A 14,541-nucleotide genomic window follows, 5' to 3' on the forward strand; every position below is an offset into this window, starting at 1 on the left:
GCCTAAAAGGTAGGGATATGTTCGGCACAACTTGTGGGGCCGAAGGGCCTGTTTTGTGCTGTAGTTTTCTATGTTTCTATGTATTAACATACAGTGAAAAGTATTGTTTCTTGCGCGCTATACAGACAAAACATACCGTTCATAGAGAAGGAAACGACAGAGTGCAGAATGTAGTGTTACAGTCATAGCTAGGGTGTCGAGAAAGATCAACTTAATGCGAGGCAGGTCCATTCAAAAGTCTGTCAGCAGCAAGGAAGAAGCTGTTCTTGAGTCGGTTGGTACGTGACCTCAGACTTTTGTATCTTTTTCCCATAGGAAGAAAGTGGAAGAGAGAATGTCCGGGTTGCGTGGGGTCCTTGATTATGCTGGCTGCTTTTCCCGAGGCAGCGGGAAGTGTAGACGGAGTCAATGGATGGGAGGCTGGTTTGAGTGATGGACTGGGCTACATTCACAACCCTTTGTAGTTTCTTGCGGTCTTGGGCAGAGCAGGAGCCATACCAAGCTGTGATACAACCAGAAAGAATACTTTCTATGGTGCATCTGTAAAAGTTGGTGAGAATCATAGCGGACATGCCAAATTTCCTTAGTCTTCTGAGAAAGTAGAGGTGTTGGTGGGGCTTTCTTAATTATAGTGTCGGCATGGGGGAGACCAGGACAGGTTGTTGGTGATCTGGACACCAAGAAACCTGAAGCTCCCGACCCTTTCTACTTCGTCCCCATTGATGTAGACAGGGGCATGTTCTCCTTTACGCTTCCTGAAGTCGATGACTATCTCTTTCATTTTGTTGACATCGAGGGAGAGACTATTGTTTCCTTATTATTATTGAGACCTATTTTCTCCCCTTGTCTGATGATTCTATCTCTTGCTTCAATCACCACTAACTACCAAATGTGAGGATGTCTAAGTGGCCCTTGACGTGTGAGTTTAGAGAGAGCGCCAGTTAGAGGTGTGAGTTTCACACATCACCCTGAGCAGAAACTTGAAGGATTACATCCAAACTTTATGGAAAATTGCAGCAGCTAATGTGGTGATGTTCCAGGGCTGGTCATCTCGAGAGCTGGGCTGACGTCTCAGAGATCTGGGGTGAGATTTTTCCCGTCCTGCCCACCATGGGAATCGTAGTGGGCTGGACATGGTCCACGTAAAGGTTCATTGACCTCGGGCGCAAATTTCCGGCCTTGGGGTGAGCGTGGCTGGAAAATCCCTAATTTCAGGGCCCACCACAACAGTGGGGCAAATTAATTCAACAAATCAGGAATTTAAAACTAGTGGCTCTAATGCTGAGTATGAAACTACTAGACTATTGTCAAATCCCAACTGGTTCAATAATCATAGAATCCCTACAGCGCACAAGGAGTCCATTTGCCCCATTGAATCTGCACTGACCACAATCCCACCCAGGCCCTATCCCCATACCCCCATGCATGTACCCTCGCTAGTCCCCCTGACACTAAGGGGCAATTTAGCATGGCCAATCCACCTAACCTGCACATCTTTGGACACTAAGGGGCAATTTAGCATGGCCAATCCACCTAACTTGCACATCTTTGGACACTAAGGGGCAATTTAGCATGGCCAATCCACCTAACCTACACATCTTTGGACACGAAGGGGCAATTTAGCATGGCCAATCCACCTAACTTGCACATCTTTGGACACTAAGGGGCAATTTAGCATGGCCAATCCACCTAACCTGCACGTCTTTGGACACTAAGGGGCAATTTAGCATGGCCAATCCACCTAACCTGCACATCTTTGGACACTAAAGGGCAATTTAGCACGGCCAATCTACCTAACCTGCACATCTTTGGACACTAAGGGACAATTGAGCATGGCCAATCTGCCTAACCTGCACATCTTTGGACACTAAGGGGCAATTTAGCACGGCCAATCCACCTAACCTGCACATCTTTGGAGTGTGGGGGAAAACCGGAGCACCCGGAGGAAACCCACGCAGACGCGGGGAAAATGTGCAAACAGACAGTGACCCAAGCCGGGAATCAAACCCGGGTCCCAGGTGCTGTGAGGCAGCAGTGCTAACAACTGTGCCACCGTGCCGCCCATAAATTTGAAGGATTACGTCCGGGCTTGATGGAAAATAATGCCGAGGGAAGGAAACCTGTGGCCAATCCAGACCCACGACAATGTGATGGACTCTAAAGTGCCCACTGAATTGGCCCAGCGAGCTACTCAGTCGTCTCAAAGGGCAATTAGCACTGGACAATAAAGGCTAATCCTCCAATGATGCCCATTCCTGTTGTGAGTGAATGGGAAATTATACCACCTTGAACAGGGAGATGAATTAACTTCACACACAACTCAATAGCAACTCGCTGCCCTAATCAGCTGACCCAGAGGGCAGGGTTCAGAGTGTAAGCAGGTTTCCAATCAAGATGGTCACGTAGAAACAAACAGAATGTTGTGTTTTTGCACTGAGGAGTTTGTGTTGCTGATTCGAATGTTTGCATTTACAGGGCGCTGTCTCCAAAGCGACCCGTAAGACCTGTTCCCTCCTGCAAGACAAATACTCGACAAAATGCAACCGGTTTATCAGTGATTTCGGGAAACGTACCACTGACCTGCTGTACAAGAAATTCACGCCCAGTGCCGTGTGTGACACTCTTCTCCTCTGCTCCAACAGGGACTCAGGTATGTGTCCAACCCGCCAGCAATCTGTAACCCAAAGCAGGAGACATTCATTTTAAAAGCACCATCCTTAAACTGGAGATTGTGGTTCAATGGATATTGGAAACCATGGCCGCGATTCTCCCATCACAACCTCCAACTTTTCTGTCTGGTCGCGGTGGGAGACATGCTTCTCCGGCCTTGATCCGGGATATGCGCATGCGTCGGGAACGCATGCGCATCTCCCAGAGTCGGAGACCAGGCGACGCTGGAAACCGGCGGGAAGGAAGATTTGAATCTTTTTTTTAATGTATTTTAAATATGTTCAGCAGGTCATTATCGGGAACTTTCAGGTCCCGATCGAATCTCCCACCCCGCCAGGGGTACTTCATTCCGGTGGGGTTCCGACTACCTCCCCACGTTCGGGGAACTAGTGGAAGACCCCGCCGGAATGAAGGGGGGGCAATTGGGGCCCCCCCGGGAGGTCGGGTGGCGGTGGGGGAGTGGTGCCCCCTGGGCATGGGCACCCTGGGTTTTTAATGAGATTCTCGACTGAGCCCTTTGCAGTGCACAGAGTGCGGAGATTCAGGTGAGAAGCTGAACTGAGAAAACAGTCGGGATTTAGAACAGTTTTCCCACCAATTCAGCACTTTTGGGAGAATCGCCTCCATGTTTCCAATTCCCCCCTACACCCTTCTGCTCCGCAACTAACTACGTTGAAGAAATCTGGATAACTACATGAGTAACACAACCATTTAAAGGTTTATTTAAAGTTTATTTCTTTATTCATGTCACAAGTCAGCTTACATTAACACTGCAATGAAGTCACTGTGAAATTCCCCTAGTCGCCACACTCCTGTTCAGGTGACACTGAGGGAGAATTTAGCCCCTAACCAGCACGTCTTTCGGACTGTGGGAGGAAACCGGAGCACCCGGAGGAAACCCACGCAGACACGGGGAGAACGTGCAGACTCCACACACAGCTGGAATCGAACCCGGGTCCCTGGCACTGTGAGGCAGCCATGCTAACCGCTGTGCTATAAGTTAAAGGACCATTCACAAATAGGCACAACAAATCTGTTCATGGGACAATTGGGTATTTCTGGCGATAATTAAGAAGAAAACAAATATTTCACAAAAACGGTTGGTCATGTTGGGCCGAATGGACTAAGAATTGAGTTCTTGAGTTGCTCCTAAAAATGGTTGCCTTTGAAGTCACTACCATTGGCAATAGGATACATTATTGTCCCCCTTTGATATTGGTTACAGCACGGAAGTAGTCCCAAACATTGAGGTGCAGGAGGTCTCAGAAAATGTGTTGGCCATTTGATTTCCAATCATTTAAGTCCCCCAGAAATCAGTAAAACCTATTTCAGACCATGTGGTACTTTTGAATCATTAGTCTTCAGCATAGCTAGAATGTCAATATGCAAATGTTTAATTATTTAATCCAGGCCTCTAAAAGCACAAAGTACAGGAAGTTTAATTTCTTTCTGACTGGGGGATTGTATACAGAGTGATCTCTGCTAGTCCTGATTTGTGTTATCCTAGTAAGAAGTTTAACAACACCAGGTTAAACTCCAACAGGTTTATTTGGTAGCAAATGCCACTAGCTTTCGGAACAGGCTGTCCCTTCGTCTGGTGGAGTGGAGAAATGCTCACAAACAGGGCACAAAGCCACAACTCAATTTATAGAATAATGATTGGAATGCAGTCTTTACAGATAATCAAGTCTTAAAGGTACAAACAATGTGAGTGGAGAGAGCATTAAGTGTCGGTTAAAGAGATGTGTATTGTCTCCAGACAGGACAGCCAGTGAGATTTTGCAAGTCCAGACAAGCTGTGGGGGTTACTGGTCGGGTGACATGAACCCAAGATCCCGGTTGAGGCCGTCCTCATGTGTGCAGAACTTGGCTATCAGTTTCTGCTCAGCGACTCTGCGCTGTCGTGTGTCGTGAAGGCCGCTTTGGAGAATGCTTACCCGAATATCAGAGGCAGTTGTGTTATCCTAGACATGGAAGTTCAGGGTCCAATTTCAAAACTTGAAGACGATTTAAGACTTGGAAGTCTTGTAAATTGTGAGGGGGATGGTGATAGACTTCAAGAGGATGTAGAAAGGCTGGTGGAATGGGCAGACTCGTGACAGATGGAGACAAAGTGAGGATGTTAGACAAGTGTAAGACATCGAGGAGTTGCGTTTTGGTAAGACAAACCAGGGCAGGGCTTACACAGTTAATGGTAAGTCCCTGGGGAGTGTTGTCGGACAGAGGGACCGAGGGGCGCAGTTACATAGTTCCTTGAAAGTGGCATCACAGGTCAACATGGTGATGAAGAAGGCGTTCGGCACACTTGCCTTCATTGAGTACAGGAGTTGGGACACTTTGTTCCAACTGTACAAGATATCGGTAAGGCCACATTTGGAGTTCTGCGGACAATTCTGGTCGTCCTGCTAAAGGAAGGATGTTATTAAGCTGGAAAGGGTGCAGAAGAGATTTACAGGGATGTTACTGGGACTGGAAGATTTGAATTAAAAGGAGATAGACTGTGACTTTTCTTTCCTGGAGCGTAGGAGGATGAGGGGTGACCGTATAGAGGTTTATAAAATCATGAGAGGCAGAGATAAGGTGAATAGCCGAGGTCTTTTCCCCAGGGTAGGGGAGTCCAAAACTAGAGGGCATAAGTTGAAGGTGAGAGGGGAAAGGGGACCTGAGGGGCAACTTTTTCACCCAGAGGGTGGCGGGCGTATGGAATGAGCTGCCAGGGGAGGTGGTAGAGGCGGGTACAATGACAACATTTAAAGGACATTTGGACAGGTACACAGATGGGAAAGGTTTTGAGGGATATGGGCCCAAATGGGACAAGAGGCAAATGGGACCAGTTCAGTTGAGGATGGACTGGTTGGGCCGAAGGGCCATGTTTCCACGCTGTATATCTCTATCACTGGAATTTTTCTGTCCCGCCCACCACGGGATTCGTAACGGGCGGGACACGGACCATGCAAAGGTTGACCTTGGGCGGGATTTTCCGGCTTCGGGCTGAGGGAGGCTGGAAAATCCCTCCCCATGACTCTATGGCCAGAATTTTATCGTCCTTCCTGCCACAGGAATCGGAGCGGGAAATGGGCAGACCATGGAAAGATCTGTTGACCTTGGGCAGGGTTTGACGGTTTCGAGATGAGCAAAGCCATAAAATCCCGCCCAATGATTCTAAATCGTAGCAGCACGGAGACACCTTGGCACAGCGGTCAGCACTGCTGCCTCTCAGCGCCAGGGACCCGGGTTCGATTCCCGGCTCGGGACACTGTCTGTGTGGAATCTGCATGTTCTCCCCGTGTCTGCGTGGGTTTCCTCCGAGTGCTCTGGTTTCCTCCAACAGTCCGAAAGACGTGCTGGTTAGGTGCTAAATTCTCCCTCAGTGTAACCCGAACAGGAGTGTGGCGACTAGGAGGTTTTTGCAGTAACTTCATTGCAGTGTTAATGTAGTGCAGTGTGAAATGATACGGAGAGGTGACATAGAATGAAGGGTATATTTCTAAAGGAAACGCAGGGGCAGATGGACCTGGGTGTATCTGTACATAAATCATTGAAGGTGCTAGGACAGGAGAAAGATGCCAATAAGTTGTACTGAATTTGGGGTATTATAAGGAGTACACAGTACAGCAGCTAGTAAGTTATTAAACGCTGGTTGAGTGGAAAGGATGGCCAGTCAGCAAAGGGGAAATTGATCATCCATTGGCTCTCAAAGAACAAAGAAAATTACAGCACAGGATCAGGCCCTTCAGCCCTCCAAGTCTGCACCGAACATGCTGCCCGACTGAACTAAAACCCCCTACTCTTCCGGGGACCATATCCCTCTATTCCCATCCTATTCATGTATTTGTCAAGACGCCCCTTAAAACTCACTACTGTATCCGCTTCCACTATCTCCCCCGGCAGCGAGTTCCAGGCACCCACCACCCTTTGTGTAAAAAATCTGCTTCGTACATCTCCTTTAAACCTTGCCCCTCGCACCTTAAACCTGTGCCCCCTAGTAATTGACTCTTCCACCCTGGGAAAAAGCTTCTGACTATCCACTCCGTCCATGCCCCTCATAATCTTGTAGACTTCTATCAGGTCGCCCCTCAACCTCCGTCATTCCAGTGAGAACAAACCAAGTTTCTCCAACCTCTCCTCATAGCTAATGCCCTCCATACCAGGCAACATCCTGGTAAATCTTTTCTGTACCCTCTCCAAAGCCTCCACATCCTTCTGGTAGTGTGGTGACCAGAATTGAACACTATATTCCAAGTGAGGCCTAACTAAGGTTCTATAAAGCTGCAACACGACTTGCTAATTTTTAAACTCAATGCCCCGGCTGATGAAGGCAAGCATGCCGTATGCCTTCTTGACTACCTTCTCCACCTGCGTTGCCACTTTCAGTGACCTGTGTGCCTGTACACCCAGATCCCTCTGCCTATCAATACTCTTAAGGATTCTGTCATTTACTGTATATTTCCCATCTGTATTAGACCTTCCAAAATGGAGGAACATCTCAGGAGGCGATGGAGCATCAGTGCTGCACCCCTGAAAATTAGACCATTCGTACCTTTATGTCTGTGCTGGCCCTGGAAGAGCAACTCATCCCATTCTCCACGTTTACCCCATAGCTCTGCAAATTTTTCTCTTCAAAATATTTATCCTTTTGGAAGGCCTGGATTGAATCTGCCTCCACCACACTCTTGGACAGTGTATTTCAGATCGCAGCCTTTGCATCAATAAAAAAGCATTCCTAATATTAGTGTTTTGCCAATCACCTTAACTCAGTGTGTGCACTGTATGCAAGGCATATTGTGATCGAAAATATGAGGACTTTGTTCAATGAATGGACTTGAACACAAAAACTTTTCAATTTGGTGTAGCGCAGGGATCTGTGCTGGGACCCCAGCTGTACAATTTATATATCAATGATTTGGAAGAGGGAACTGAATCTATTATCTCCAAATTTGCAGATGATACAAAGTTGGGTGGGAGGGTGAGCTGTGAGGAGGATGCAGAGATGCTTCAGCGTGATTTGGACAGGCTGAGTGCATGGCAGATGCAGTATAATGTGGATAAATGTGAGGTTATCCACTTCAGTAGCAATAATAGGAAGACAGATTATTATTTGAATGGGTGTAAATTGAGAGAGGCGGATACTCAGCGAGACCTTGGAGTCCTCGCGCATCAGTCGCTGAAAGCAAGCACGCAGGTACAGCAGGCAGTAAAGAAGGCAAATGGTATGTTGGCCTTCATAGCAAGAGGATTTGAGTATAGGAATAGGGATGTTTTACTGCAATTGTATAGGGTGTTGGTGAGGCCACACCTGGAGTATTATGTGCAGTTTAGGTGTCCTTATCTGAGGAAGGATGTTCTTGCTATAGAGGGAGTGCAGCGAAGGTTTACCAGCCTGATTCCTGGGATGGCAGGTCTGTCATATGAGGAGAGACTAAGTCAGTTCGGATTTATTTGGAGTTTAGAAGAGTGAGAGGGGATCTGATAGAAACATATAAAATTCTGACAGGTACATTCAGAAAGAATGTTCCCGATGGTGGGGAGTCCAGAACTAGGGGGTCATAGTTTGAGGATAAGGGGTAAACCTTTTAGGACTGAGGTGAGGAGAAATTTCTTCACCCAGAGGGTGGTGAATGTGTGGAATTCACTCCCACAGAAAGTAGTTGAGGCCAAAACGTTGTGTGATCTTAGATATAGCTCTTGGGGCTAAAGGGATCTGGGGATATGGGGGCGGGGAGGGGGCGGGGGAATCAGGATATCGAATTTGGTGATCAGCAATGGTCAAAATGAATGGCGGAGCAGGCTCGAAGGGCTGAATGGCCTCCTCCTACTTCTATGTTTTTATATTTCAATCTGTTTTGGGTGGGGTTCAGGATTGGCCGCTGTCCATACCAGAGGTTGATGACATTAACTTGCTTTGAGGCTGTGCGTATTTCCCTCAGACGGAGCGAATCAGAAGCTCCATTGATGCCGATTACTTTCTCATTGGTGTTTCTCCTCTTGTTCCAGCTGATAAATTAAAAGCATCCATTTATTGTTTGGCCAGGAAGAAATTGTGTTCGACTCTTGACTGTTTAATCTGAATTTCTCCCACAATCCACAGTGCTGCCGATTATGGAATGTGATATGTGTGAGAACCTAATGCAACAGCTTCAGTCAGCTCGCACAGAGGGCACAGGAGTGGACATCCTTCTGTCAGGGGCCTGTAACCCGTATTCTGATATCTCCAAACTGGTGGTGAGTCCTTGTGGAAGGGAGAGTTGGAAAGGATCCCGTAGACCGCGCCAGCAATGGGATCAGATGATGTGCCGGCAGCAGGATATCACCAACCTGTGGAATGGATAAAGTGGGAGCCTAAAGCTGATTACCATGGATTAACATATATTCAAAAATGGCTTTGCACCATTGCTTTTGGTTTCAGTGTATGTTGCCCCTCCCCATCCCTCTCCCCCGTCCCCTCCTGGTGTGACATGATATTGGTGGATTCATTGCAGGACAGACACCAATCGAGATCACTACCCTGTTAGCACAGAGGCCATTGTAGCCTCCCCCCTTCTCCAGGTGGTGAGGGACATGGCCGGCACCTTGCCTGTGCCAGGCAAAAGGGAGCGGCGTACAGGAGCAGGGTCTAAAAGAAGCAACCCATGGCAAGGGTTGGCTGGGTGTGGTGTTGGCTAGGGGAGCATACAACAACTAGATACTGCTCCGTGCACCTAAGTGGTTGAATTGCTCAACTTGACCAGCTCTGACCAGTTTAAAGTTTATTTTATTAGTGTCATGAGTAGGCTGACATTAACACTGCACTGAAGTTACTGTGAAAAACCCCAAGTCGCCACACTCCGGCGCCTGTTCGGGTACACTGAGGGAGAATTTAGCACCTAACCAGCACGTCTTTCGGACTGTGGGAGGAAACTGGAGCACCCGGAGGAAACCCACGCAGACACGGGGGAGAACGTGCAAACTCCGCACAGTGACCCAAGTCGGGAATCGAACCTGGGTCCCAGGCGCTGTGAGGTAGCAGTGCTAACCACTGTGCCACCGGTTTGGGGACAGTGGCACTCAAAATAGAATGCGCTCAACTAAGAACTGTTGGATGACAAATTATCCTCCAGAGTTTGAGGCAATCCTGCGTTTGCTGGATCCCCTTCTCCTGCCCTGTATCCAACGGCCTTTTAAACGGTCCAGATCACAACCAGTGATCTTGGAGGCCTGATGATTGGGAATGATGACAACCACAAACATGTCCTACACCCCAATTGATATTTGATCTGGTGTGACCTGAAATCGGACCTAGAAGCTGAAAGGCCACCAACCTCTGGACATGGATCCTGCCATCCCAGAAGTTGGCATCTCAGTGTATTATTCAGCCTAATTTGTTGCTTTTTTTATTCATTCGTGGGACATGGGCATCGCAGGCTGGGCCAGCATTTATTGCCCATCCGTAGTTGCCCTTGGAGGGCAGTTGAGAGTCAACCACATTGCTGTGGCTCTGGAGTCACATGTAGGCCAGACCGGGTAAGGATGGCAGATTTCCTTCCCTAAAGCACATTGGGGCGGCACGGAAGCACAGTGGTTAGCACCGCTGCTTCACAGCTCTAGGGACCTGGGTTAAAATCCCGGCTCGGGTCTGCGTGGAGTTTGCACATTCTCCCCGTGTCTGCGTGGGTTTCCTCCGGGTGCTCCGGTTTCCTCCCACAGTCCAAAGATGTGCGGGCTAGGTTGATTGGCCATTCTAAATTGCCCCTTAGTGTCCCGGGATGCATAGGTTAGAGGGGTTAGTGGGTGGATATGGGGATAGGGCCTGGGTGGGATTGTGGTTGGTGCAGACTCGATGGGCCAAATGGCCTCTTTCTGCACTGTATGATTCTATGATTCTAAAGTTTATTAGTCATAAGTGAGGCTTACATTAACAGTGCAATGAAGTTACTGTGAAATTAGTGAACCAAGTGGGTTTTTCTGACAATGGTCATCATTAGATTCTTAATTCCCAATTTTTTTTATTGAATTCAAATTCCAGATTTTTTAATTCAAATTTCACCAGTTGCCGTGGCGGGATTCGAAACCGGGTCCCCAGAACATTAGCCGAGTTTCTGAATTGATAGTCTAGCGATAATGCCACCAGCACGTTGCCTCCTCTGTTGCACATTCTGCCTCGGCCCCTGAATTTCCCTTCCTCAACTTTTCTACCTCTTTCCTTCTTTTTCAATCTCTTCCCTAAACCTCTCCACCACTCGTTTCTCATTTGTAGATGCTTCTTCATACCTACGTCCTTGAATAGAATTTAGGCCAGAAGTCCTAGTATCATCTTAGGTGACTCAGTGTCATATATTGTTATCAACTTTACCTGTGCAGCCCCTTGGGATATTTTATGACGTTGATGGTGCTTTATAAATACGATATATAATATAGTTGTTGCTTTTCCTCTAGCTTTGTGTTTCTGTTTTGTCACCGTTGTATCAACCTCTTAGATTGTGAAGGGTATTGAACCAATGGAGGCCATTAGTCACACTGGATTGGAATGATTCTTTTTCCTTTGATCTGGTTCTTACAGTGTGAAGACTTCATTCGCTCCAATAAACCCACACTCAGCACTCTTCTTGAGAACCAGGAGGAAAGAGATCTTTGTGGGGTAAGTGTATGAAGGTTCGCTCATTCTCCATGTTGAGAATGGACTTTAGAGAGAGAGAGAGTTCGATCTGATCATTCATGTGATGGGCTGGCAGAGGATTAATGGGCCGAATGGCCTCCTTCTGTGCTGTATTGTTTAGGTTTCGATATTTTCTGGTTAAAATAAGATTTCTGCTCGCATCCGATAGAGAATAATCTGATAGAGAATGTGAGAATGACTGGTGATATCAGGTTTGGATGTTCCGTCTCAGTCAAACAACCTGTCGACATCAGCTTGCTTGAAGAATAGCCACTTGGTCAGGGTATCAGAAAAAAAGAGAACCCTTCGAGCTGGAACGCTACCACGATTCATGAGAGGGGAAATGTTGAGAATCGAGGCCCGGTTCACTGCTTCCTCCATCTTGTAAAAAGGACAAAGTGTACCCTTTTGTGACTGATGCTTCAGACAACTGTATCAACTGATGGTCATTCATGTATTTACTGGCAGTAACATGGTGTGACAGGTGGTACATGTCATGCCAAACAAAGGGAAACTTGTCGAACTATCATAATGATTTTCAATTTCTCTTTTAAAGTAAAGTTTATTCATTAGTCACAAGTAAGGCTTACATCAACACTGCAATGAAGTTACTGTAAAATTCCCCTAGTCACCACACTCTGGCACCTGTTCAGGTCAATGCACCTAACTAGCACATCTTTCGGACTGTGGGAGGAAACCGGAGCACCCGGAGGAAACCCACACAGACACGGGGAGAACGTGTAAACTCCACACAGACAGTGACCCAAGCCGGGAATCGAACCTGGGCCCCTGGCGCTGTGAGGCAGCAGTGCTAACCACTGTGCCACCGTACCGTGTCTTTATTATGGGAAAATAACATGGAGGAATTTCTTCATGATGTGGAGATGCCGGCGTTGGACTGGGGTAAACACAGTAAGAAGTTTAACAACACCAGGTTAAAGTCCAACAGGTTTATTTGGTAGCAAAAGCCACACAAGCTTTCGAAGCTCTAAGCCCCTTCTTCAGGTGAGTGGGAATTCTGTTCACAAAACAGGAACAGAATTTGTGAACAGAATTCCCACTCACTCACCTGAAGAAGGGGCTTAGAGCTTCGAAAGCTTGTGTGGCTTTTGCTACCAAATAAACCTGTTGGACTTTAACCTGGTGTTGTTAAACTTCTTACGGAATTTCTTCAGCCAGAGGGTTTTGTGAATCTGTGGCCACACAAGGCTGTGGAGGCCGGGTGTCTTTAAGACAGAGAGGTAGGTAGGTTCTTGATTGGTAAAGGGGTGGAAAGTTATAGGGAAACGGTGGGAGAATAGGGTTGAGGAACAATGGCAGAGCAGACTTGAGGGGTCGAATGACCTAATTTTAGCTGCTCCGATACCTTACGATCGTATAATCTAAAATAAGTGTGATGAAGTGAGGAGTCAAACATTCTACTCACACTTTTGGAGGATAAATTAATAAATTAAAACAATCATTAACAAAAGCAAAGAAAACATAAACACACGAGATTACATTGCACAGTTAAAACTAGTCTTACAAACATTTCTCCAAAAGATTTTTACTTGGTCAGACTCACAAACATCTATTTATGGCACAGACCATGTAGATAATTAATCCGTAAAAAATCCACTTAATTAAGAACATAATTCACCACAAAGCAATCACTGTTGCTTTAGGGAAGGTACCTCACAGTGCTTCTATCTCTCTCTCTCTCTCTCCCTCTCTCTTACTCTGCTGTAGAGGATTCCGTGAGCTTTGGAACAACAAAAGGACATTATCTGTGTTGCTGGAAACTGTTCATTTTGTTGCTTTTCACAATGCTCTCCCCGCACAGAGCAAACGTCAGTCTTCCACTCGCCTCAAGGCCTTTTCTTATTTTTCTCTCCCATCTTTAAAAACGTTGTTTCCATCATCTCTCTGAATTTTACTGTCTTGAAAATATGGCCATCTTTCATGTTCTCTATTGCTCCCACTCTTGGGTCAAATAAAACTTCGCAATTTTCCTATATTCATTTTTGACTTTTGCTGCTTGCAAGCCTCGTTTCTACCTCACTTTGACTTCAAGTAACTAATCACAAACCAAACTGACCCTTATCTCCACATGCAAATTTACATCCACGTCGTGTTACCTTATCTTAACTTGGTCATGTCGATTTCATCTGTCTGATTTTACACCTAACTCGAGTGATGCATTCAATCGTACAGAACAACCATCATCAGTTTGATGAAATTGGTCACACACATAGTCAGAGGCCGGAACTTTCTGACTGTGCATGTCAGCGGGATCTTCTTGTCCCACTGATGGTGCACCCCAACTGCGGGTTTCCTGGCGGCATGGGGTGGACACACATGCACAGTCACAGACATACACGCACATGCACACACACACACAGGCATGTACGCATGCACACACACATGCACACACATGTATATGTACGCATGCACACACACACACACACCTGCTTCACAGAATACCACTGAAATATTAAAAAAAGATATTTCCTTCTTCACTACAGGAACTGCATCTCTGTGTAAGAAAAGTTGAGGCAACGTTGACTGGACTCGATGAATGCACTTGGGCACCATCACACTGGTGCACAACCTTAGAAAGTGCCCTCCGATGCAAAGTAAGGATCATTCCAATTCTCTGAACAATAAGTAAAGACTTAGAGACAACAGATTGCGGCTGAAAATCAAATCTTATTTAAAATTTCTGTTCCACATTAATTACTATTTGCCCTGGTTTTTACTTTTATTCAGTGGGCTCAGATCGAGTCTCCCTTCACATTGCGATCATGTTTAATTCCTGACTTAGTACTGAAAGAACTTCCACATCTACTCTTCACGCTACTTATCACAGGAATGTGTATCCAGTCCGCGCACACTTGCTAAATCCACATCCAGTATTGAAAGACTATTTTTCACGCGATGTTGACAAACTGAATTTCACATTTGACCTTTTTGTTCATGTTTCCGAAGCAGACTGGAGATGTGGTGCCAGTTTGTCTGGCGCCTCAGTTAGTTCATGTAGAGATTTTAATTTGGCAACAGGAGAGGTGATGGCCTAGTGGTATTATCACTAGACTAACAATCCAAAAACTCAGCTAACGTTCCGGGGAGCAAGGTTCGAATCTCGCCACAGCAGATGGTGGAATTTGAATTCAATAGAAATAAATCTGGAATTAAGAATCTACTGATGACCTTGAAACCATTGTCAATTGTCGGAAAAACCCATCTGGTTCCCTTTAGGG

General features: G+C 46.5%; 1 protein-coding gene across 2 annotated transcripts in view; it reads left to right on the plus strand.

Moving 5' to 3' along the window:
• The window catches only part of LOC144510055 (prosaposin-like), a 40,337-nt gene that overhangs the window by 24,167 nt on the left and 1,629 nt on the right, over window positions 1-14,541 (plus strand). For both annotated transcript variants that reach the window (XM_078239280.1, XM_078239281.1), the window contains exons 7-10: window positions 2,476-2,650; window positions 8,759-8,892; window positions 11,207-11,284; window positions 13,807-13,917. In XM_078239280.1, the coding sequence (XP_078095406.1) occupies window positions 2,476-2,650; window positions 8,759-8,892; window positions 11,207-11,284; window positions 13,807-13,917 (498 nt within the window). The remainder of the gene's footprint in view (window positions 1-2,475; window positions 2,651-8,758; window positions 8,893-11,206; window positions 11,285-13,806; window positions 13,918-14,541) is intronic.

Source organism: Mustelus asterias, chromosome 22 (genome assembly GCF_964213995.1).
Source record: "Mustelus asterias chromosome 22, sMusAst1.hap1.1, whole genome shotgun sequence".
Taxonomy (NCBI): domain Eukaryota; kingdom Metazoa; phylum Chordata; class Chondrichthyes; order Carcharhiniformes; family Triakidae; genus Mustelus; species Mustelus asterias.